At 36.3% G+C, this 23772-nt stretch overlaps 1 protein-coding gene across 1 annotated transcript in view; it reads left to right on the top strand.

Annotated features, from left to right (window-relative positions):
- The first annotated feature begins 10087 nt into the window (after nucleotides 1-10087).
- The window catches only part of LOC124160367, a 66320-nt gene continuing 52635 nt past the window's right edge, over nucleotides 10088-23772 (top strand). The window contains exon 1 of the mRNA XM_046536206.1: nucleotides 10088-10533. Within this exon, the coding sequence (XP_046392162.1) occupies nucleotides 10516-10533 (18 nt within the window). The 5' untranslated portion in view covers nucleotides 10088-10515. The remainder of the gene's footprint in view (nucleotides 10534-23772) is intronic.

The following is a 23772-nucleotide window of genomic DNA, read 5'->3' on the forward strand; positions in this document are numbered from 1 at the left end:
AAGCCAGCCTCTTCAAAGAGTTTTTACCGTCTTCAGGGATGGAAGAATGCGAGGAGATGCTACATTGAAGACAGGGATTGAACGACAGCGGTGGATTCTATCACAAACTTTCTTAGCCAAATGATGCCAAAGGGTTAGAAATTTCAGTGTTTATTCGCTGAGAACTCGAAAAATGAGACCTTTAAAATAAGGCTCTTCTAGTTTTTTTTATGCTTACGGAATATAAATTTAAAAACTAAGTGAACGAGCCCAATTAACATTCAACTGAATATTTTTGTCGCTACTTGGCGACAAAATTGAAGAATATTCGAATCAATTTATACTGGTTAAACCTCTCTGGATAATGCGCCGATTGGAATGATTAAGTGCATTAAGACCGAGAACCATTCGAGCATAAGTTTCACGATTTCAGCAGATTAATACAATACCGTATTTTCTTGACAGGAGGGACCTCATGGGAGTATCGTTATGTAAAAGAGTTTAAAGAAGAAGACATTTAAGGGTCTTAATCTGGAATGTAGCCATGGTGCAGAAAAAGGGACACTTAGGAAAGAAGAAGAGAGAAGACAAGCTGTTCGAGATGTGAGTCTGAAGAAGAATGGAGAAATTGAAGTGAATGGAGAAGAGAAGGGACAGCAAAGTGCTGGACATGGTGGGTGAGGATAGGCAGAGCCTCTAGGTGAAATACGGGCGAGATGAAGGAGTATGGATGGAACGAGTACTTAGTGAGGAGGGGATGTTGAAAATAGTGTTAGAGGGGAGAATGCTGAGTTAACGAGGGAGAGGCTTGGACTTATAGATAGAATAAAAGAGAGAAGACCTTATTGTGAATTGAAAATGGAATACAAATAGGTAGGGGAGGTTTCCAAAATGCTTCTAAAGTACTCAATAGAAATCGAAACTTAATCGGTAGATTACTTTAGTGATAGTTTTTTAACTTATTTTTTCATGTTTAGACAATAGTGTGGTTATGCTCGAAACTCCATTTACTAGCATTATTCCCTCATGTGCTTTAATCGTTTCATAATTCCTAATGCTACATTTACATTTACATAGGTAAAATAGGCAGAGTTTCTGCGCACGGTACACTGTGCCCCTCTACCCCAGTCTTGATAAAGGTGTCACGGTGTACGGACACTACAGTATCAGTTTTGCGGCGAAGGCTAGACCGTGAAGAAAGCGTTTTCGTTCCGGTAAGGTAGTTTGAACCGAGCTAGAATATATAAACGAGGTAAGTCCCCAAATCATGCATGGATTCTTTTTTTGTTGGACAATTAGTTATCAATTTAATTATATTAAAACTATCTCTAGACAGGAAACTCTCTAAACTAGACAGGAAAAATTCCTCCGGCATATCTAGTCTCGGCTATTATATAATCGGAAGTCGAAATAATTTTCAGTTCAGTACCAAGCGAGTAAATCAAAGGGTCAAGGGACTCTTAATCAGCCTATTGTTCTACCCATGCTCTTCTTACTTTTGATTATAATTTCTCAATTCTTTATCCATTTGGCTTCCTACAATTCGTGAATTTATCTCTCGGAATTGTTACCATTGAAATACGAATTCTTTCATTTTGTTTCTCATAGGAACGAAGAAAAAAGACTACTTTTATGGATACTAAACAGTAAGCTTATCTAGTTATTTAACTTACTTTTATTATGGTAAAATATTGAGGTATTCGCGCTATTTTTAAATGGTATTATAACATCGTTAAAGAGTATCTTATAGCGTTTCTCGACTAACAATAGTAAAATTATAATTTCCACCTGAATGAATGACGTTGTAACGAAAATGATATTAAATTACCTCTATCATTGGTTTCGTTATGAAATGAAATCTTCGGCATATCGAGTTATCAGTGAATACATTCTGTAATTGGAGTCAAATTATATTTATTAACATGAAAATGGCGCTCAGAGCTATTGTTGGCGTAAAGAGCTAGTAGAAGCATTTAAAAATATGTAGTGCATATGTTTTTAAAATTTTCGTGAACATGTTTATGGTGAAATAGTTATTATTATAGCTTTTTAAGCGATGCATGATACGCAGAAATTATTTTTGAGTTGTAAAACTGTGATGGAATCTGCTTGAATTCTAGAAATCAGGTAAAATATTTGCGTAACAGTTGTTCCGATAAAATCTTGACCTTCGACATGCCCCGTTTTTTGTCTTTTTTCCCATGCAGTTGTCAAGCACTAACAATACGTGCTAATACAAATGGTTTCCCGTGCCGAAACAACGGACCGTAAAACCCAAATTCAATTCAAAGTCGTCATTCAATCTTTTCCTTCCTGTGAAAATCGGGCCCAGTCGTCTCGTTTCCATGGGTGAACATCTTTTGTTTCCCTTTATGTCATCATGTCCACTGTTACGGTCAAATTCTTCGCACCACGCCTCCACCGTGTGGACGGGCGACCTAAAATGTATTTCGCAACGATCCTATAACTTTTCTTTAACGTGTTTATAAATGGGGTCCGAACACGATTCGATTACCCGACTTCGGAGCACCCGTCTCTAACTCTCTCCTTTTTCATTCAGAGATTATCCAGCCCATTGGGGCCCTCTTCCTCCTGATTAAGTCTGCTTCGGGGCTGTCATCCATCAATGGTCCGCCGAACCTTTCGTGAGTTAGCTCATCCAGCCTAGATCGCGTGCAAACATAATGCCACACAATTCACGCTGGACGTCGCTCCGAGGGATCCACGGTTTTCGCGCACGACGAGCCCCAGTAAAGATTAGAACTAGTTTAGATCGAGCAGGATGAAAACATTTCCTTGGAAAATACGTGACGTAAAAGAGGGGTCCATTGTTTTCTAAGTAGAGACTTTCTTACCTGCTAACACTTTCCAAACTGATAACTCGATATGCCCAAGATTTCATTTCATAACGAAACAAATGATAGAGATAATTTAATATCATTTTTGTTACGACGTCATTTATTCAGGTGGAAATTATAACTTTACTATTGTTAGTCGAGAAACGCTATAAGATACTTTTTAACGTTGTTATAATACCATTTAAAAAATAGCGCGAATACCTCAATATTTTACCATAATAAAAGTAAGTTAAATAACTAGATAAGCTCACTGTTGAGTATCCATAACAGTAATCTTTTTTCTTCGTTCCTATAAGAAACAAAATGAAAGAATTCGTATTTCAATGGTAACAATTCCCAGAGATAAATTCACAAATTCTAGGAAGCCAAATGGGTAAAAAGTTGAGAAAATATTATCAAAAGTAAGAAGAGCAAGGGCAGAATAATAGGCTGGATCAAGAGTCCCTTGACCCTTCGCTTTACTCGCTTGGTACTGAACTGAAAATTATTTTGACATCCGATTATATAATAGCCGAGACTAGATAAGCCAGAGGAATTTTTCCGGTCTAGATGAAATAACACTTGCCACTTGCTTGTTTTATATTGATTGTTAATTTGCATAGTTAGCAGTAACCAGAATACAATTTGTACGATAAATTGGAATTTACTCGTGGATAAATTAAAATTGAAAGCAAGACTTCTTGAAGTAGAACAAAACAAAAAAATACAGTACTGCAAGAAACAAAATCTGGGAGTATGACCAGAAATCAGTTCCTCCTCTTTTACTGCACTGGTTTACACTGGCAAGTTTCAACAGCCTTTTTCCGAGTAATTCAGTTGAGATTTGAAATCATCACCGAAACACCAACCGTGAAGAATATCAAAATATGAATTCACGTGTGAAGTACTTTCTGTTAACTAGTGACGGAACTTTCATGCCATAGCCATAATTATGCTATAAAAGCTTCAACGCATGATAAATGAACACAAATCCGAGGGCACAGAATCTTGGCGCTATATATGCTCATGCTATTCCATCATGGCTGAATTATAGCGACTCGATGCATCTGCTCACATAAATAATGTGTGATAATATATGTTTTAGCCTTTATAATTTGAATACATAGCGCATAAGATGACCGTGATTTAGGAAAAAATAGTTCTATCTCCACATTCCTGCATGATAAACACGCTACGCTAAAACATAAGGAAGCGCCAGCACTATAATCAAACTCCAGAAGAATTCAAAGTTATAACTCATCGCAGCATAAAAGTCAACTTTTAATGTAATAGTTATAGCTAATACTTTCGACTGTTTTCCGCCTCTACGGCATTGAAAGAAAGGTTGATCTGTTCCTGCTTTTTTATTTCTTCTACTGATATAAGGGACGAAATTTACATCACTAAAATTTTAAAGTCAGTAAAAAGGAAATTAATCGTCTTTGCTTCACTGCATAATTTATTATGAATATTTCAATTTCATTGAAAATATAGGAAAAAATATAGCCAGCAGAAAAAATGACGCTACTTCATCTGCGATCTCCCAAAATTGAAAGAAAATCAAATTTGAATTTAAACAGTTATGTTGCTTAATAAAGTGGCTGTCCAAATTATCCTCAATTCGTTCCGTAATAATGCCAATACAATCCATAGCTTTCAATTAAAATATTTTTGGAAACATCTTCTTCCAAGTATTTTCAAATTTCATATTTTATCAACCATAAAAATATGTTTAAGCCTTACTTTTCTTGTTGGAGTATCATGAGGCTCCTTTGAACACAAACGCGGCATAATTGGATGAGCATTGCGTTATGGATGGTTGCTAAATCCTTTTATCATTTTATTTTAAATGAATAAGAGATGTACTCCAAATTGAATTATAATTTTACATTGTTTTTTATTGTTTATAGATCTTAAAGGAGCATAATGAAGATAAATATTAAGATTGCGCGCAGTCACAGTCAGAAAATTACTGTAGAGTAAAGATCTCAACAAATATTTCGGAAGGAGCTCTGAGAGATAGCTTATCGATAAAATCAGCACACATGATGAAATAAATCATGGTAAAATAATATCCTGAGTTGATGAAAATAATTCCACCCAAGACTTCAAGCAGGTATTGAGTCGTTGAGGGGTGTTGGAATCCTAAATATACTCCCGTTTAACTCTGCAGCCACTTTTTGCGAAATACATGTGTTCGGTTGTGTATTTTGCCCCATACAAAGTCGAGCCTCGCCACCTGTTGGCGATACCACGAACATTCGAGTTTTCGATTTGCTTTTGTTTTTTGTCTCTCCGCGAACGGGAGTGAATTTGTGTTGTGAGGAGTCGTCCTGTGAACTTCGTAAGTGCATGGTCGAAGAGCAACTCTGCGAGTCATGGCCTGCCCGCGACGTGATCATCATCGGTGAGTGGTATGCGCCAGCATGGCTCGACTTTGATCGAATAATTGTAATAGTAATTCGTAATATACAGTCCACAATTCTTATAATCACGTTCGAGAGTGATCAACATGCACTTACTGTTACACGTAATATTTGCACTAACTCAATTTTCTCACTCATAACATTACCCATGATCATTTTATTATTACGTGAAGAATCGTCAAAATTAGACAAGCCTTTGACAGCTGTTGGAGAAACATCCCAATCGGGTCACGCCCCTTTTAACAAAACATTATGCCTAGACAAATAGAGATATACATTGCCTACGTGACAAGCGCGGAAAAGGCTCATTTTTTGCAGAAACGACACGACCGCAGTGCGCTATCTGAGGTTATCCAAGAGGGAGTAGGATGAGAGAAAACTGGGCCACGACGTGGCAGATGGAGTGCTGCTGCGGTCACAAAAGGAACGTGCCTGTAGGTAAGAAGAAGCTCCCGAGGATACGAAAGTGAACGGCTATAAAACGATGTCAAAAGGAAAGGGAGGCTAAACCCGCCAATGAGGAGGGGGTGGGATGATTGGCAAGGGGAGATGAGCAGTAGGACCTCGAGAAGGCGAGAAGAGAGCGGTTGCTCATGCGGACGTTGAAGTCTCCTACTGCAGGACCGGCCAAGGATGCTGAGCTCATTGAAGGGGGAAGAGTCTGCAGAGTTGAGAGCTTAGAAGCCTGATCAATACTGCGATGTAGGAAAATAAGATTCACTTCGTTCGTTCAACATTGACATTTTTTCTCAGAACATGCTTTAGACGCTTTGTAATGACATAAGTGTCGACCATGATGATGACTATGAGTCGTGGTCATGGTCGGCATTCATTTTTATTGTGTACCGCACAGTGTGAATTTTATTTTTTTTAATTAAGGCAAGAAACATTCGCGATTAGCCCTCTATTTCTCCATGAAAACTACTGGCAATGCTGCGTTCAGAATTAAAGTTTATGAAATAAAATACACCAGAGTGAATTTTTAACTTTGGGATTAGCTTCGCACAGATATTAGCGACCAACTTGAAATATTTGTAAGCATTTTAAACAAAGTAGCTTTTTAATAATAATTTCTTCACTTCATTGCTACGATGGTTTTTATAGTTGTAAGTGTTGACTATGATGCCTAATAGTAGGTATTATGGTCGGCATTAATTTTAAGTGCGGAACGTACAATACAACGTCACTATAGCACAAATTCATCCTATATTCCAAGCCTTTCATAAACTGATGTGTTTCGTTTTGCTAAACAAACATATTTTTTTCTCATCGAAAAACGATATAAAGAATAAAAAATAATCATCGAAATATTTTTCGGCGATGCTGAAATAACTTTACTAAATTTTATACAGGTGAACGTGACTATTTTTGCATACTGCAGTGAAAGAATTGAATATTGCATCGGAAAGGAGAGAACTCATTATGAGAAGACAGACGTCTTTTGAAATTATTGAAATCACGGGCGATTTTCCACTCCATTCCATTCTTCTCCAAATAACTTTGTTCCCTTACCACACATAATTTTTCACCCCTTAAACACCGAATGGCATATTTCTCCCTTGACTTTCTTTGCTGTTTGAAGTGGTTCCTTTGGTCACCTTAGCAACGTGTTGAGGAGGTTCTTAGGTTACAAAAGGAGCCAATTTGGCTGCTATTATCCACTTTGCATATTTTTTCAATAAGAACCTCTCTCCTCCTTTACTATCGCCATCATGCCTAATCATGGAAGCTATCATCATCCATTCCAATCTCATCATCCTATTACGTCAACTCCCAGACATATTCACTTTTTTCAGCTTAGCTTCTGCTATTGTTCAACCTTTACTGCCGCGCACTGAATTTTCTTGGCAAGTACTTCCAGATGCTACCATACCTTTCGCGTGGTAATCGCTATCTTAGGAGCTATCTCATTACTCTTGAAAGTTACCAGCAAATATGGGAGCTATTATCGACTGGGTTGATGTGGTGGCTCTGTTGGCTTCCAAAAAATAGTTTGGTTCAAATTTCGTCAGTGATACTATGGGGTAACACATGCATTTCTCTCTCCAAAAACATTAAAATATAGACCTAATATTGGTGACTTAGCGCTTAATATTTGGGCCTCACGATGGCCAACCGTTTTCCTATTATTAAATATTAAATAATTACTATCGTCGAATTTTAAATAACAATTATTGAATAAACTTAGTAAACACTTTCAATGCAAGAGGACAAAATAGCACAAGTATTTTATTATCATATAAAAACTACATACGACTCAAAAAAAATGATTTTTAGGAGCGATTTAGTTTTCCTTACTCACCAATACGTAAGAAAATGAGGCGAATCAATCACCAAAATTTTTTACGGAATCATTTTAATTTGCACACAAGGATTAAAATTTTACGAGGTAAATAACACGTAACGTAACCACGATTAAACTTCAGACCTCCAGAATCCTCTGAGAAGAACTGGATTCGAATCCCGATAAAGTTAAATTATAATTTTCCCACGAGCAATTTCGCTCCTTATAGAAAAATACAAGCTCCAATACCAGCCGGATCCGGAGAATATTTCCCTTTCTCCCCTTGACAGTTTCAGCTGTGTTTTATAATGGATCTCATGAAGAGCACTCTTTTTTTTTTTCAAAAATAGTGTATAAACAATAAACGATTTTTGTAATCACAAAATAAACAAATAACCAAATATTACAATAAACAAAAAAACAATTTTTCCTAAAAAATGCATAACTTAACATGAATCACACGGAAATCCAGCCGGATACGTCAAGCTTGGCTCCAGACCAGAGGCACTCCTCGATTCCCTAGGGAGACAAGTAGTCCTCTCTCATGGACAATCGGAAGTGATGAAAAATCCCTTGACAAGAGGAGTTGAATTGGTGGAGCATGAAAACCCTTTACTTAAACCTTTAATTTTCGACTGCGTCTCGGCGGGTGATGATGAATCTTAAAACAGTCTTTTGCTACCGCATCACCAACGATGCGGCTCTAATCGGTGGAGGACATTATAAAAGATACAAAGACCCCATTTACATCATTATCTCCCCTATGCAAGATCACGGAAAAACGAAGGTGATGAAGATACCCTGGGTAGCGTAAATATTAACATTTTCCTTCACATAAAATTTCCATTACAATAATTTGAAATGCAACACTACCGAGTAACTGAAAAATGGGTATACATGTGGTAAATCTTTTTCACTATCCAGTGATTGCGGAATCAACCGCTTCAGAGTTGAATAGATACAAGTGAGAGACCATCTGAATTAACCGACCTTAAACCAAAAAAATATAAAAATTTCAAATATTTTATTGAATTAGCAGCCAAATATGTATCGCAATGGCACGGTTGTGCTAAGTTTCCCACCAGTTATTTGCTATATTAGAGATTATTTTGTAAATATCAATTATCTTTGTTTTTCTTCCATGGTACTTTCTGATTGCAGTGATTGAGCCTTGTTTTCGTTTTTTTTTACCTCTACCAAATGACTTTCCTTATTTGTGGTGCTATTGTAAAATATCATAGGCAAGAAAGTACCACGATAATAAATTAATTGAATTGAATTCACGAGCATATCCGGATATCCGGTGTGACATGAGGCATGATGAGGCTGAATTTCTAAATATTAATGAAATGAGACATTGCAATATTTCCACTGGATTTTATTTTGACACGACGTGTTCCGTTGTTAAAAACAACATTATCAAGTGCAAAAAACTTCCATGCACTTGATAATGTAACAATGCCAGGCGTCGTGTCTAAATAAAATCCAGTGGAAATATTTCAATGCCTCATTTTACTAATATCCGGATAGGTAATAGGTGCATCTAGCTTCGTGCCAAGAGATAATCCTCAGCAATATCACGAACGATGAAAGCCCTTTTCGTCGACGAGGCTAGGAGGGGGATATGGTATGAGAATTCTCCTATGTGGATGGGGGTGTATCAGGTACCAACAGTGCGCGGAGGTATCCATTCAAAATATCCCAACGTACCACAAAAATATCCCAAAATATCACAAGGATGCATTTTTTCCTTGTTTTTCCCGTTTTACATTTTTACCATCCAGTGGTTGCGGAATTGACTGCTTACGAGTGGACTGGACATAAAGTTTATCGAGAGAAGTATGTCTCAAAATTTTCCGATCTAAAACCAAAAAAAATATACAAATTTCGAATATTTTATCCAATTAAATCCAAATATGTATCGCACTGATGCGATTTTCTTTACTTTATCATAATTTATTTGGTATTTTTGTACTTATTTCTCAAAATATCAATTAAAAATCTCACACAATATACTAGCATACTTTTCTTTCTTTCCTTGTTTTTTTTTCATTTGTCTATGTATTTCCACTCATTGACCCTTGTTTTTGGTCCCCCTATTAATTAGTCTACCTGAATTGTAGTGTTATTGTAAAATATCATGGGCAGGATAGGCCCACGATATTTTATAAATTGAATTTTCAAGCATATCCGGATAGACAAGAGATGCATCTCGCTTCGTGCCATGAGAGATATTCCTCAGCAACATCACGGACAAACGGAGGTGATGAAGACTCCCTTCGTGGACGAGGTTAGGAGGGGTAAAATGGTATGAGAGACCTAGTCGGTGGGAGGAGGCGGATTAGATACCAACAGTGCGAGGAGGTCGCGAGCTGCGAGGAGAAGGGGGGACAAGCGAGGAAGGAGGAGGGGGGGGAGGTCGCCCTGGGGAGAAAGAAGGGTGGGGGACGCTAGAGGTCGAAAGGGAAAGAGGGGAGGGGGAGGATGGCTTGGCAAGTGGGATGGGGGGAGGGGGAGGAGAGACAAGCCGGAGGCCGCTCTTCCCTGCTGGCTCGCGACTCTTCGCTCCAGAATCATTCCACACCGTCGACTCTTCGGCGAAGCACGGGCGCGGAGGGAAGTTTTTACGCAAAGCACGGCCCTCGCATCGAGAAACGTTGTGTGAATGTTGTTGTGGCGAAGTACGGGGCGAAACATACCACCACCGCCCATCCTGGGTTACGTAAACTATTGGTACTAACCTCAATTTTTAGCTCGCCCAGTTCGATAGATACGGGGACAAAATCGACGCCCACTGGGATTGCAAGCGAGCGCGGCTGTTTACGTAGTTTTAGCCCGACGAACTATAAAGTGCTGAATCGTTGGGAGAACTAGCAGTGCACTACTATTCACTTGTCAATATACCGGATATCTGAAACTTCTGGAGACTCCTTGAGGAGACATCTCACCTTTTATCAACACGTCCAAGAGTGTTCCTGTCCTCGCCAAAATGTGGAATAACACTGAGGTAAGTAAATAAATTAATATATTATTTTCATTCTCCTAAAGGAAAACAAAAGGGTCATTTTTTATCAACTTCACCTGAGAAAAAATCATTGGAAGGGTGCATCATCTCCTTCGGTCTTCCGTATTTTGTCAATTTTTCTCACGCATTACTCGATCAAACATATCTGTCATTTTAAAATTTTCAGTGCATATTTCAATTTACCCTAGTCAACATTTTTCACTGTATCAAATATCAAATATTAATTCAAAGCAAATATTTACGAATGATTTTCATATTGGAGACAGAGGCAAATTTTGTCGAGGGTACACATTTATGAGTTGAAAAACTCATGACGATAGTTAAATTTTAAAAGATGTATTTCCTCGCGAAAAAAAGAACGGTGGAACGAGAGTGATGCCTCTTCTTAATACCAAAGGGAACAGAATTTGGTTAGTCTCTATGACACACAGATACGATGTACGATTCTTCCTAATGTTGTCAACATGAGTATAATAGGAGAAATAATCACATAAAAGAGCGATTTAATCTAATCCCTCTTCCCAACTACAACCACTCTATAAACAAATAATTGACTGGGTCTAAAGTTGATACAATTAATCAGGCATTAAGGAATGTTTCTCTGGGTGTTCAGTCAATGAAGAAAGAGTCAATGGCGTAATTCGTAACGGCGACATCGCTGAATTTTTATCGTGATGATAGACAAAGATTTCGTACGGAGTGAATTACCCATCACCGCTATTTTTAAGGACTTCTGTGATTTTATATCTAAAAACCTATTCCATTATGAACACTTTTTCTTTCATGATAGTACAGAGGTTTAAAAATACTTCAGCGGCTGAATTATAATTTCATAGGAAGAGCTTGGAATTCTTTGCCTCGTCGGATTTAACAATAAAACAAGGGTATTATAAATCCATTCCTATACACATGAGAGCATGCGCCATAGAAGTATTTACAAAAATAACACTGGCTCAAATATGAAATCATCAGTATGAATATAACTGCTTTCATAAAAGAGTGGTCTTTTATGCACTGTTTACTTGACTTGAGCTAATTTCAATTCTGGAATGAAAAAATATTTATGATTCAACGCCTTAGAAATATCTGTTTTAAGATTTTACATCCAATCGCATTGAGAGGGTAGGGTGGATACCAGACAGGGGGGAGGGAGATTAGAGGCCCAAAACGGATTATATTCTAGAGTACCAAACCCGCGGATTGTATAATAGGATTGGTTAATGGGGATTACATTTGCAGTTACTTTTCCCCGTTGCCTTGGGCTGGAGTTTCATGACCCGCTAGAGTTGGCTTAGTTATGTAAACATACACCAGCAACAGCGACCCACTAAATGGCCACAAACAGAGTTTTCACAGTTCAATGCCCATTTCTATCGTTCTATCATCTAAAAACTCTTCAAGGTAATTTCTAAGAAGAGCTGAAAGGAAATATTGCAGAGCAGGGTTCACCAACCGATAGCTCTAATGCTATATGCGAAAAAATTTAACGCACATCAAAAATTAACTAAATTATTCTATCAGTGTAATAAAAGTGATTACTGGAGGAATATTATTGTTGAAGTTAAGCGTGGAAAGCTCCTATTTAAGAAAGTGAACTAAGAGAAAAATACATGTGCAACAGTCCCGTATAGCCACGTTAATTTAAACAAAGAGGAATAAAAAATATTGCCGAATTCATACTGCTTGCCATTGAATGAAACACAGAGCAACTGATTAACACAATTACATCACAGAAATCATAGGCGTACTCTAACGCTCAATTACACCATCATACACACACCGCAAATGAGATCCATTAAAAGCGGCAGTGTAATCGAGGAGCGAGCACAACACCGGCTTAAACAAACGACGTGGGCTCCCTCGGCAACTCTCACTTTCTTCAGCCGGCGCGGGAAGCCAAAAAAAGACTTTGGTGCGGCAACAGTAGCTTAGCAGAGTGGCGCGATGTTTTTCAGCCTCGCAAACGAATGCGAAGCTGAGATTTTCGCTACAATATTATTTCCATTCGTGTTTATTTTCGGGAGTTACAAATTACGGAGTAAGCAATTACATTTAACGCTTTCGGTACGATTCGCAAGAAGCTTCGTTTTTTTCTGATCCATGTGCTAACAAGAATCCTCGTTTTTGCTCGTTTTGACTCATTTTATTTTGCCAATTTAATTCAATTATTTCTGTTTTGTCCATATGTCACGGACTGCTATCATAAATAATATAATTTTGCATAATTTGTACACTTTTAGAATGTCTGTATATATTTTTTGCTTAAATAGAGTCACGATTTCAAAATTGCTACTTCCATGCTTTCACATCAGACAAAAAATGATTAATAACATCATACCACAGTCGGAATGAATATTTTATTGCAAAAATATTAAAAAGGGAAAGAAATATTGGCCCATCAAAGATAATTATTAACTTTGCATTATGGATGGTAAGCAAGAATTCTCGTTTTCGCTGTTGACCCTTTTTATTTTTCCAGTTTAATTAGATTATTTCCGTTTTATTTACATGTAATGGGAAATTTTAATTAATAATATATTTTTCATAATTAGTAAGCTTTCATACTCTATATATTTTTTGTTTACATAAAGATATGATTTCGAAGTTGCCACTTTCACGAATTTGCATCATACCAAAAAGTATAATTAACAGTAAATCCAAGTGAGTATAAAAATTCTATATTTCTGAATTCTATATAATTTAAAAATTATATAGAATTCAGAAATAATGGCATTAAAGAGAATTATTGACCTCGCATTAAGAATGGATATCATGAATTCTCGTTTTAACTGTTGACTTCTTTTACTATGCCAATTTAATTCGATTGTTTATGTTTTATTCATATGCAACGGAAATATCATCAATAATATAAATTTGCATCATTTTTACACTTTTTGAACGTCCGCATACAATTTTTGTTTAAATAAATTCATTATTTTAAAGCTGCTACTTTCACGCATTCGTGTAACATCAAAAAGAATTACTCACATCATGCCTTTTATATGAATATGAAATTATCATGGAACATGGCGTAGCCCACTGTAAATATTTACCTAAATCACAAAAATTAACATTTTACACCATAAAAAATATTGAAGATGCATCACTTTCGCTCTCCCGGTCTTTTTCGTGACGTAATACCTACTTGCTTAGAACTTAAGCCATAACCTTGACATTTGTAGAATGACCAGTAATCTCGTGGCAGCATATACCAGCATTACAAATTTGCAAAATTCAACCAACATTTCTAGATTTAAAACTGTCATATTAAAGGCGCAGATAAATGATGCGAAAATTCTACCAAATACGCCCAAGAAATTTCAAGACGATAATTTCTAAAGATTAATAACCTGCGTAACCTGCGTCACAAAAAAGACAAAATACGACACATAGAGCGGAAGTGATAATTTCTATTAATCCAATATACTTCCTTATCTATTGCAGACCGCACGGATGAAAAGGAGTTAGTTTTTCTTGTTTCTAACGTCGGCGCTTTCCGAATATCTTACGCCTGCGGAGACCCGAGAAAAGTTTAAATATGTTTCAATCTGTTTCACAAAATTATTTTCTCTTTTCTTTTCAACCTTCGCAACTAATATAACTACTTAAACCTTCCTCTAAAATATATAATTCATAAAGAAACAAAACATACATAAGGAAATGCTAAAATCTTGAAGGTAAAAGAGGAGTCTCCGATTTTTTTAGCCATCTTTTGCTGAATAAAATAAGTATAGAGCAAAATGTTCCGGAAGAAAATCTTTAAAATCCTTTTACCAACTGTATGAACAACAGAGCTTCTGTATAAATATTCTGCTCGCGTATCAAGAGAAATAAAACAAAATGTAGACAAGACAAACTCCTCTCTACACCAAAGAGAGCTGTGGGGACTTATTTGATAATACTCCCAGGTTACACATGCTTCAATCTAGATTATCCGAAGGCTCACTATTAGCCCCAAATCCAGGAAATTATACTTCTTACGCATGAAATTGTACATCAACATGAAGAGATCTTACTTCACTGTTTTTATCGACGCATGTCAATAATTGTTTCCAGTTTCCATTTTAAATGCAAAAAAACGTCGAAAGCAATTATTTTAAGGTATGTTACCAAACACCAAATAAAATTTTCTGCCGAAAACATTTTTGAAAATATAACAAAACTATTTCCATCCAAAAGGAAGTTCTAAAACCTTTCAGAAAATTTAAAGTGAGATTCCACATATCCAATTATACCACGCTACGGTAAAGGTCAAATGCATTAGCAAAAAAATCTTGAAATTCCACTCTAAGCGCGTAATATCCCAAAAAATAATAACCCGCATGACCTATTTATCCCTGTAAAAATATGTTACATGAAAAAACAACCTTAATATAACTGCAAACGGCTAAATCCAAAAATATATGTTGACAAAACTAGTTGCAATTCTCCACGATTACAAAATGTATCACGGTTTCAACGCTTCTACATCATTTTCAAGGTACAACTGGTAGATTAACATGAAGAGGTTATGACCATTTGTACCTTGAAGATGATGCCGTAGCATGGAAATCTATTTCGTGATTTATTTTACAATCATGGAAAATTGCACGGATATATTTATTTCAATAAGGAAAAATAACACATCATCACGCTTGAATCCTTGTATTTTATTTAAAAAATAAATTCTGCTATTTGTAGAGAAAGAGAAGATTTACATAGATTAAATTTTTTATAGTTAACTCAGGCAACATAATTGATGAAGTATTGATGACTACTAGAGGAATATACATTGTTCTCCGTGCGGCTGCCACGCGCTACAAGAGACATGAATGAATTTCGACCTTCTTAGTGTGACTGTGAGACAGTTTCGTCATCAATATGGTCCACGCAATGCACATTTGATGGGTGTTGGTCGCCACGGCAGGCCACAGTCCGATGCTTGGAACGCGAACCGGTTTGAGAAAGAGCAGGACGCCAAATGTCAACAGAATCACTTTAAATATTCACCGACTTTGCCGGGCTCTCTTACATGTTATACGAGTTACTCGCTCACCGGCTCATGGTCGGTGGTTTCATTGAGAAGCGTGGGGTGTCCATAGTCCATCAAATCACACTAGGAAGAAGGCAATGAATAATATAAATAGAGGACTCAGTTGTTTTCTAGGAATTCAATTCCAAAGTTACTTGCCAAATCCATAAACATGAGAGGAAAATTTAAGAGTTCTAAAGGGTGAGGTTAATATTAATTAAAGAGTGAGGGAAAGTTAAAAATTGCTCTCAAAGTTATGGCTCGCGGAGCGAACTAATGTAATTATTTTTAGGATACCATATTGAAGTATGAAACTAGCGCCAAGATTTAGTTTCATCGCTGATTTATGATTTCAAGAGCCTTTTAAGTTAAAACGCGGAAAAGGCATTGCAATATGGTTTCTAAGAAATTGGTCTTTCCTCATTCGCTTATTTGACTCGGTCATCCTTAAGGACGCAAATAGTAATTGATTATTGTTAGGATTCAAAAACATAAGCTTGAAAATATTTTTTTCTGTCGTTAAAAATTTTTTTGAATCGTTGTTTCTTTCACGCATCGTTTCACCTAATTATGATACTCCCTAATTGAAACGATTACGAGAAAAAGCGGGTTCGGAATAGTGAAAATCTAGCAACGGATAATTAAATTCAAACTGCATTATTTGGAGCATAACTTTCGAAATCTTTCACAAAATAATTTCTTTTGAGTTCAAAAAAAAGCTGATAAATAAAAACTAAAAAGGGATTAGAAGCATGCAAACAAAATTTAATAATGTACCTTATTGGATAATAATGTGCCAACTTAATCGGAATTATTCACCAAGGAAAATAAAACCTAAAGGACAATGATGAATTAGCACAAAATTTGAAAATCTCCATGACTTCTGATTCAAAAAAATCTGAGATATTGCTTACATTTCAAAATTCTCCTTAAGACCTGGTTACATTAACACGATACATTAACACGCACGGGTTAATGTCTAAATATATGAACGCGAGAATGAACGCCAAAATGCAGCGTACAACCACCCAACTTGTGCGAATGCATGCACAGAAAATAGAACCTGTTCTAATTTGGTTCATACAATCGTACGTGTTCCATTCCGGTCCACCAAAATCATTCACGCAAACGTACATTAACTTGTACGTGTTAATGTACCGTCTAACCAGGCCTTTAAACACGACGGTCATTAAAAAAATTAAAACACGAATCACACTTGTAAAGGCGAGACGACAACTTAGCCTGAAGTTATCAGTGATATTAAGTATAACAATTGTTATTAATTAATACTGTGGTGAAAATGAGATGGCTCGATTGTATTTTACAAGGCTTAAATTTCAGTACAAAATGGAGTGATGTTTAAAAGACATAAGTACAGAAATCATACCAAGAATATACCGTGTACATCAAATGGTTCAAATCAAGTCTATAAAATGAGCGTTCCTTTTAAGATCACCAATGTCAGACCAGGCAATCAATTGCTGATTAAATTAGATATGGTGCACGTGAGGATCGCCTTATATCAGATCAAATTCGTTCTGGGCAGTTAAAATCCGTTAAAACCAGTTAAAATCCGCCGGTAAACTCATGTGCCATAATTATGGCTTAAATATTAGGATTAGCTCATAACAGTCCTCTATTTCTCCCTACCCAAAAACAAGACAACTGCAACATTATCAAGACTTTTTTCTGAGTATACGAAACAATTGACTCTCTCTATGGCTACGAAATCTACAGCGCTTCTAAAAGGATGGCAATTTAATAAAAATACTTCATTTCGGATGAATTTCTATCTCCCTTTTTGTACCATCTCAGATATGGACAAATGAATCCATTAGCCTCAATACCCCACGCCCAAACCTCATACATGAAATACCTAGAGCACATAGCGTTTTTCTGAATCGGCAATATCAAAAGAATGACCTGAATTCCACTACCCCAGAAGAGTAGGCAAATCCAATCATAAATATGTAAAAACCTCCAGCCCACAACATCCCTTGGCAACCATCAGAAACGGAAAACGATGAGAACAAAAATTGCACGGCATATCTGAGACTTACGGCGATTTACGTTTACCAGGCACATCATTCAGTACCATAATCAACTTGAGTCTCTTTCAGAATGAAAGTCCATTCGTTCACCGACGTCGCAAGGTGAAACTAATAGGTACCCAATATCGTCCTAGCGAAATTACCTTATTTCCCCTCCCTCAAACCTTCTCCTTGGGAAATGCGTAAAGCCGTAATCGTGAAATGAATCCAGGAGGCAAGCCACGTTACTTTTCTCTTCGAATAGTACATGTAACAGAGCTAGATATATACGTTTGGGTAAATTGCCAATTGAAGCACCCGTTCAATTTCCTAGCAAAATTAAAAAATACTTTTTATTTTAAAGATGGCGTGTAAACATAGGCTACCGGCTAATGCAAAAACCACGAGGCTTAAAAAAATCACACATTTATACAGAATCTTCTTAGTTCTCCACGTTTTTCATAAACTGCAGCATGTAAAAAAACTCCAGATTTATTCTTCAGTCGGAGTTTAGAGGTCATGTGATGTTGTCAAAACAACTATTCTTCGACAAAATCATAAGGCGAAAGTTTTACGTAATTGATAACATTATTAAAACTTATTCAAATTCATTTGAAAATGTTCCTGCACCAGTATGGAGAATAACATACTTCCCTTCTGTACCAAAATTTTATAAAAATTTCACCTTTTAATGGGCGTTCGTAGCTTTACAGCGCAGTATAGCGTGTGCAGACAACTCTACAACTATTATGCGTATTTTTTAGAAACAACAGCGTGTTTTCAAACCGCAAAGTTTTCAATTAACCACTTCCTTCACGTACATACCAATCTACAGAACCCATCACTTAAAATGTACTCTAAATCCCCCGTATAGATATGCTACACAATTTAATATTTGAAAGAAATGAAAGGAACACCTCTATTATATCCATAGATATGCAAAAAAAACTGCTTATTCCAAATTATTTCCTCGTGTACTTGCATTTCAGAAAGTGAATGGATTCAATTTAATGCATATTATTTGTATTTCTTCGGAGAAATGTCGTGATTTTTCATTTACTAGAATGTTTTTTTTATTTTAGTTTAAAAAAGAGGAATTGAATCTTTCGTGCAATATAATTATTTATAGCACTACAACTACTGCAAAAAAATGTATTTCTCTTGAGAGCAGAATCACGGCAATAATACCTGCAATTTACTGATGAAATAATCTCGGGTTTTCTACCGGGTTAGTAGCTTGTAGACCGGCCTTATCCATGGATGGTTGCATGTTGGCCGACGTCCGCGAGTCCTGACGACGATGGCAGAAGCAGCCATTAAAACATCGGCCTACAAGCAACTCACCCAGTGGAAAACCAGATATATTTCACCATTATCATATGCCGGGAAAGAACCAAATCATATACTGGAAATTAACGTTTTGCTGATAACTCGCCACATGACATTTAGCATTGGGATTTATCTTCTCCCGTCCCAAGTAATCTCCTTCTCCGCTCTGAGCTACCCTACCTCCTACCGTCCAATAACCACTCCCCTCAATCCACTCTGCTTCTTTCATTTTTTTCAACTTGTCTCCTCCGAGAGCTCTGCTTCGCTGACCAAAATGAATTCCTTTCGGACACGAAAAGAAGACCGTTCGCTCTCTTCACCATCACCCAACCGACAAGAACTTGGTCAAGGACGCTTTTTTTTAGATCTTCTTTCGTTTTTGCCCTCCCAGCTGATTCCTTCATTTTTTTCGATTATGAATTTTTGATGCGGTGACTTAATGAGAATCTGGATTCCTCCAACTGATTCGGATTGGTCGCCTTTAAAATGAATGAATTTAATTCCGTTTTTCATTGTAATACTCTTTCTTCATTTGATAAAACGGCCCTTACTCCGTGAAGTTCTTTGTCATCAGCTTTCAAATTTATTTTTCTGCCCATTATTAGTTCTCCTTAGTGTCTTTGAAAATTCTGCGAAGACATTGTGTCATGTCATCTTTTTTTGAGCTACACCTTTATCTGCCGGTTTTGAAGTTTGCTTCGTACAAAATAAGCTGTAGACACATCTGCGAGACATATGATACAGCTTCTTTAATATAAAATAAACTATTTTTTTACCTCTTGTACATGGGGTTGATGAAAAGAATCTCCCGGCGAAAGCATATGCACACAAGTACATACTTGTCTTAAGGAGCAAAAAAAAAGGTACCTCCTACCTCGATGATGAATCTTATAACCACTCCTGATGAATAGTCATTGGTATACTATCATTTAGTTTATTTTGACGCTATTCTCCAAAATATTTAGCAATATACAGGTGAAGGGCTGTGAAGGCTGAGAGGATTTCTTAGAAAATACGTTCGTAACCGATGAAATGCCTTTCAAAATAAGGTCGACTTCTACTTATCCGTTCCGCAGGAATTCTTATTACCGAAAATCTTGTCGGATCACTGACCTATATATTTCAGAGGCATAGTCACATTTCTCGCTAAAGCATCTATGTGTTCACAGAAATCGAACAAGGTAACTCCATCCATTGATCTGATTCCCAGTATACATTAGTATCTTCACCCGCCGGGTATTCAGGTGTACAAGTAACTATTTTAAACCTGACCACCGTCTCCCGAGTTATGATGATAGTCGAGTAAACAGCTGAAAAGGAAACAGCACTTTTGACCAGATGATAATCTGAGAATAATGCACTTTACATTGGTCCCAATAATTTGTACCAGAAATTCGGGCTGCCATTTTTCACTGTGAGTAGCCTCTTGCAAGCTCAATATAACAATTATAAATGAAACGGAACGCAAATAAAAGAATATGCATGGTGACAGTAGGCCATTAATATACGTGATTTTGCACCACAGCATTCATGTCTCCAACTAAGACTCAGCCTATCGCAGAAATAAAAAATGTGTCACTCAAACTGTAGCTTATAACAAAAGCATCATAATAGTTTCCAAAAAACATTTCACCCACGATTACCTGGCAGCGAAGTTAATTTGTCGAGTGAAAATGTATTTTCAATTCACCAAACATAGTGGTATTGACCGCAACCTAAATCAAGAAATCGTTCAATTTACTTCCATAAGTCTTTTGAAAAATCAAATACCTACATTTGCTTACGAATGCAAATCATGATAGTTGAAGAAAGCTAAGAAAAATATTTTTAATTATGCTAAAAAAATAAAAGCTAAAAAAATTTTATATTATGCACTAGCAAAAACAGCAATACTTGTTTCAATTGAAGACTAAAGTAGCAATTTTAAATTCACTTTTATTTAATTTATCATAAGGCAATGATACTATGGCGAACTTAACTTAAAAAATATTAGACAGCTTTCACTGTGAAATTAAAGAAGACGAAAGACTGAGATAGAAAATAAGGTATTCTATCAGCGATGCGCGCATAAAATGGAAACGAGAACGGCTAATAGCACGGTGTTGCGTTGGCTATGACAGCATAAACCTTCAAGTACAGAAATAACCATTTTTTACGACGCAGGCAAAATGCGACTAGATAAGATACGATTAATGGGATGGCCACCTGGAGCCACAGCGGATGATGTAAATCAAATGCAACCGCAATAGTCCAGCTTTAAAATGCATACGAGAGTTAAAGCCCCCAAAGACCAATAATTCCCCACCATTAAAGTCATGGAACTAGGGACATATTTTTCCCCTGAGGTGAATACAAAGAAGCCTTTAAGTTAAAGGTGTGCGGAAGGAGACTTTTCAATGACGTAAGCGAGGCAGAAAATTTACTAAGTAAAAATATATACTGGTTGAAAAAATAACAGATACTTGAAAGATGAATACTGAGAAGTACGTTGACGAAAATGTTTATAACCAGTTATAACATCTTTCAATAGTAGCCAAATGGCTGGAGCATTAATTTTTTTTCTTTATGTGATCCCTGAATGCATATATCATGTGAATTTTCTAATTCTTAGCATGAGTAATTATAAAAGCAATATGAGAATTCCATTACCTCAGTGGAGTTTATTCCTTGCAACTGATCCTAAAATAGTTTTTTTGGATAATTATTATCATTTTCAACCAAAAATTAGATACTAAAGCCTGCAGGTGAACTAACGAAGACGCATTACACTATGTCTACCGGTCATTTACGGTCATACATAACAAATTTTAACTTTTTTGTGGGCTAGATACTTAGATCAGAGTATATAGTGGTGACCCGTTTCAATATTTTCATCCGTGATGATTTTTAATATTTAAACTCAGTTTTATCTTTTTCATTAGTAAAACTTTCATGTGCTAGGTACAGTCAACTCCTGACAAAGATCTACTTCGTATGCCTTGAATATTTTAAGATGATAGCGTAGGTTGTAGACGAATATCTAGAATGTCAGGAATGAAGGCAAAGCAATAACTCTTCGACGATTAATATGCTCGTGTTATCACGTGTTGAAGTTTCCAAAGTATCGTAATTGATTATCAAGCGTTGAAGTCTCCAAAAAATGTCAAGGCATCAGTAGGTAACAGTTCAGCTTTGTTCAGTTCAGTTTTGTTCAGCTCATGGTAACCAAATATAACACAAAACGACATTGGACTTCGTTTCATCCATAACTTAAATATAACTTCTCAAATAACGTAAATTATAATGTGTAATGGCATGCATGGCGCACGGTAGATGACGCTGTTGCTAATTTTCCATACGTTATCGAAATTAGAGAGAAATTCTATTTGATGGAAGAAACAACTATAATGAGATCATGTGATTACGTAGAGTTTTGTAGGAATTAATAAGTCCTGAGGATCAACATTCCAGGTATTTGAATAGTGCTAATAATTTCAAATTTTGAGAACCATCTCATACTTTGACTTAATAAGGAGTAATAGTAAAAATAAGTAGTAGTAATAGTAAAAATACTAAGAATATTTAACATCTGCAATGTACAAGGCACAGACATTTAAGAAACCATTAGTAAGGCCAGGCAAATACCGAGCAGTATATCCGAACCCACCTCTAACATCTGCTGCGAAACGAAAACCAGTAGTGGAGGAAGCTATATTGGCTCACCTCGAAGGCAAACAGCTATGACCTTACCAAACGAAAAACACTAACACCCCACAAGGCCACAGGCATTTTAACATGGATTCGTCAACAAAAAATGTGGTAAGCATCATAAGGTGTCAAATAGGAGACGTCTTTTGGTGAAAAACCCATTATTTAGGCACCACATCCGGTTTAAAAAAACAGCGATAGTAAAAAATAATAGAAATTAATATATATACTCCGAGATACCATTATTTTGCTTAATTTCTCAGAAAAAATCTTTAGACCAGAATTCTAAACTTACGAAAATTAGGAATTTATTAAATAATCCCGTAAATGTCAAGGCCAACGAATGACCGAGTGGCCTTACGTTTGCCATTTGGAGGCAAAATATGGCTTGCCTTGATACCGATTGTGTTGCAATATACTAAAAAACGGGATCAACCAGACCTCAGAAAGGAAAATAAATAACCCAATAATGCCATTAAATTTTAACAAATTATAGTTGAATACATAGCTGTGACAATTACTCTCAAAAGTGATTTAAAACGTGAACATACTCGTAGTGTACCGCTGAAAATATTTTAATTTTTTTACCGTGTTCTTTGGATTCGGCGAAAATTATAACAAAAAAATTCATCACCATAAAACTATTCATAGGCAATTACATCTTATCTTCGATATTGGTAGCTACAGCATTGCAAGAGTCTCGCAGAATAAGGCAAGGCTGCAAAGCCCATGATTCTTGAGGACGATATGCAGGATCGCAAGCAGGTCATAAAGCAGATTATAATCAGGAGAAAGTTGTATAAACTCCAAATTCCACGATGTTCCACGGCATACCAGAGGGAGGAATTATAAAAAAATCCCGTTACTAAAAAATCTGCGGATACATTGTAAAACTTCTTAAGAAGGCAGGATTATGATTATTTACCATTTCATCAATAACGATGTTGTCATCAAATTAATTAAAAATAATACCAACTATATATTAATGAAATTCATGACTGATCAGTTCTAAGTCTGAAAACCAAACATTTAGGAATACCATTAAATAATTAGTGAAGAATCAAAACCTTAACGTTCTTAGGAAAAAAAAATAGAAATAAACCAAGTAATTCCATAAATAATACAATGCGATATTTCACAAAGTTTCAATAAATGTTTCCACAG

Source organism: Ischnura elegans, chromosome 6 (genome assembly GCF_921293095.1).
Source record: "Ischnura elegans chromosome 6, ioIscEleg1.1, whole genome shotgun sequence".
NCBI classification, from domain to species: Eukaryota; Metazoa; Arthropoda; class Insecta; order Odonata; family Coenagrionidae; genus Ischnura; species Ischnura elegans.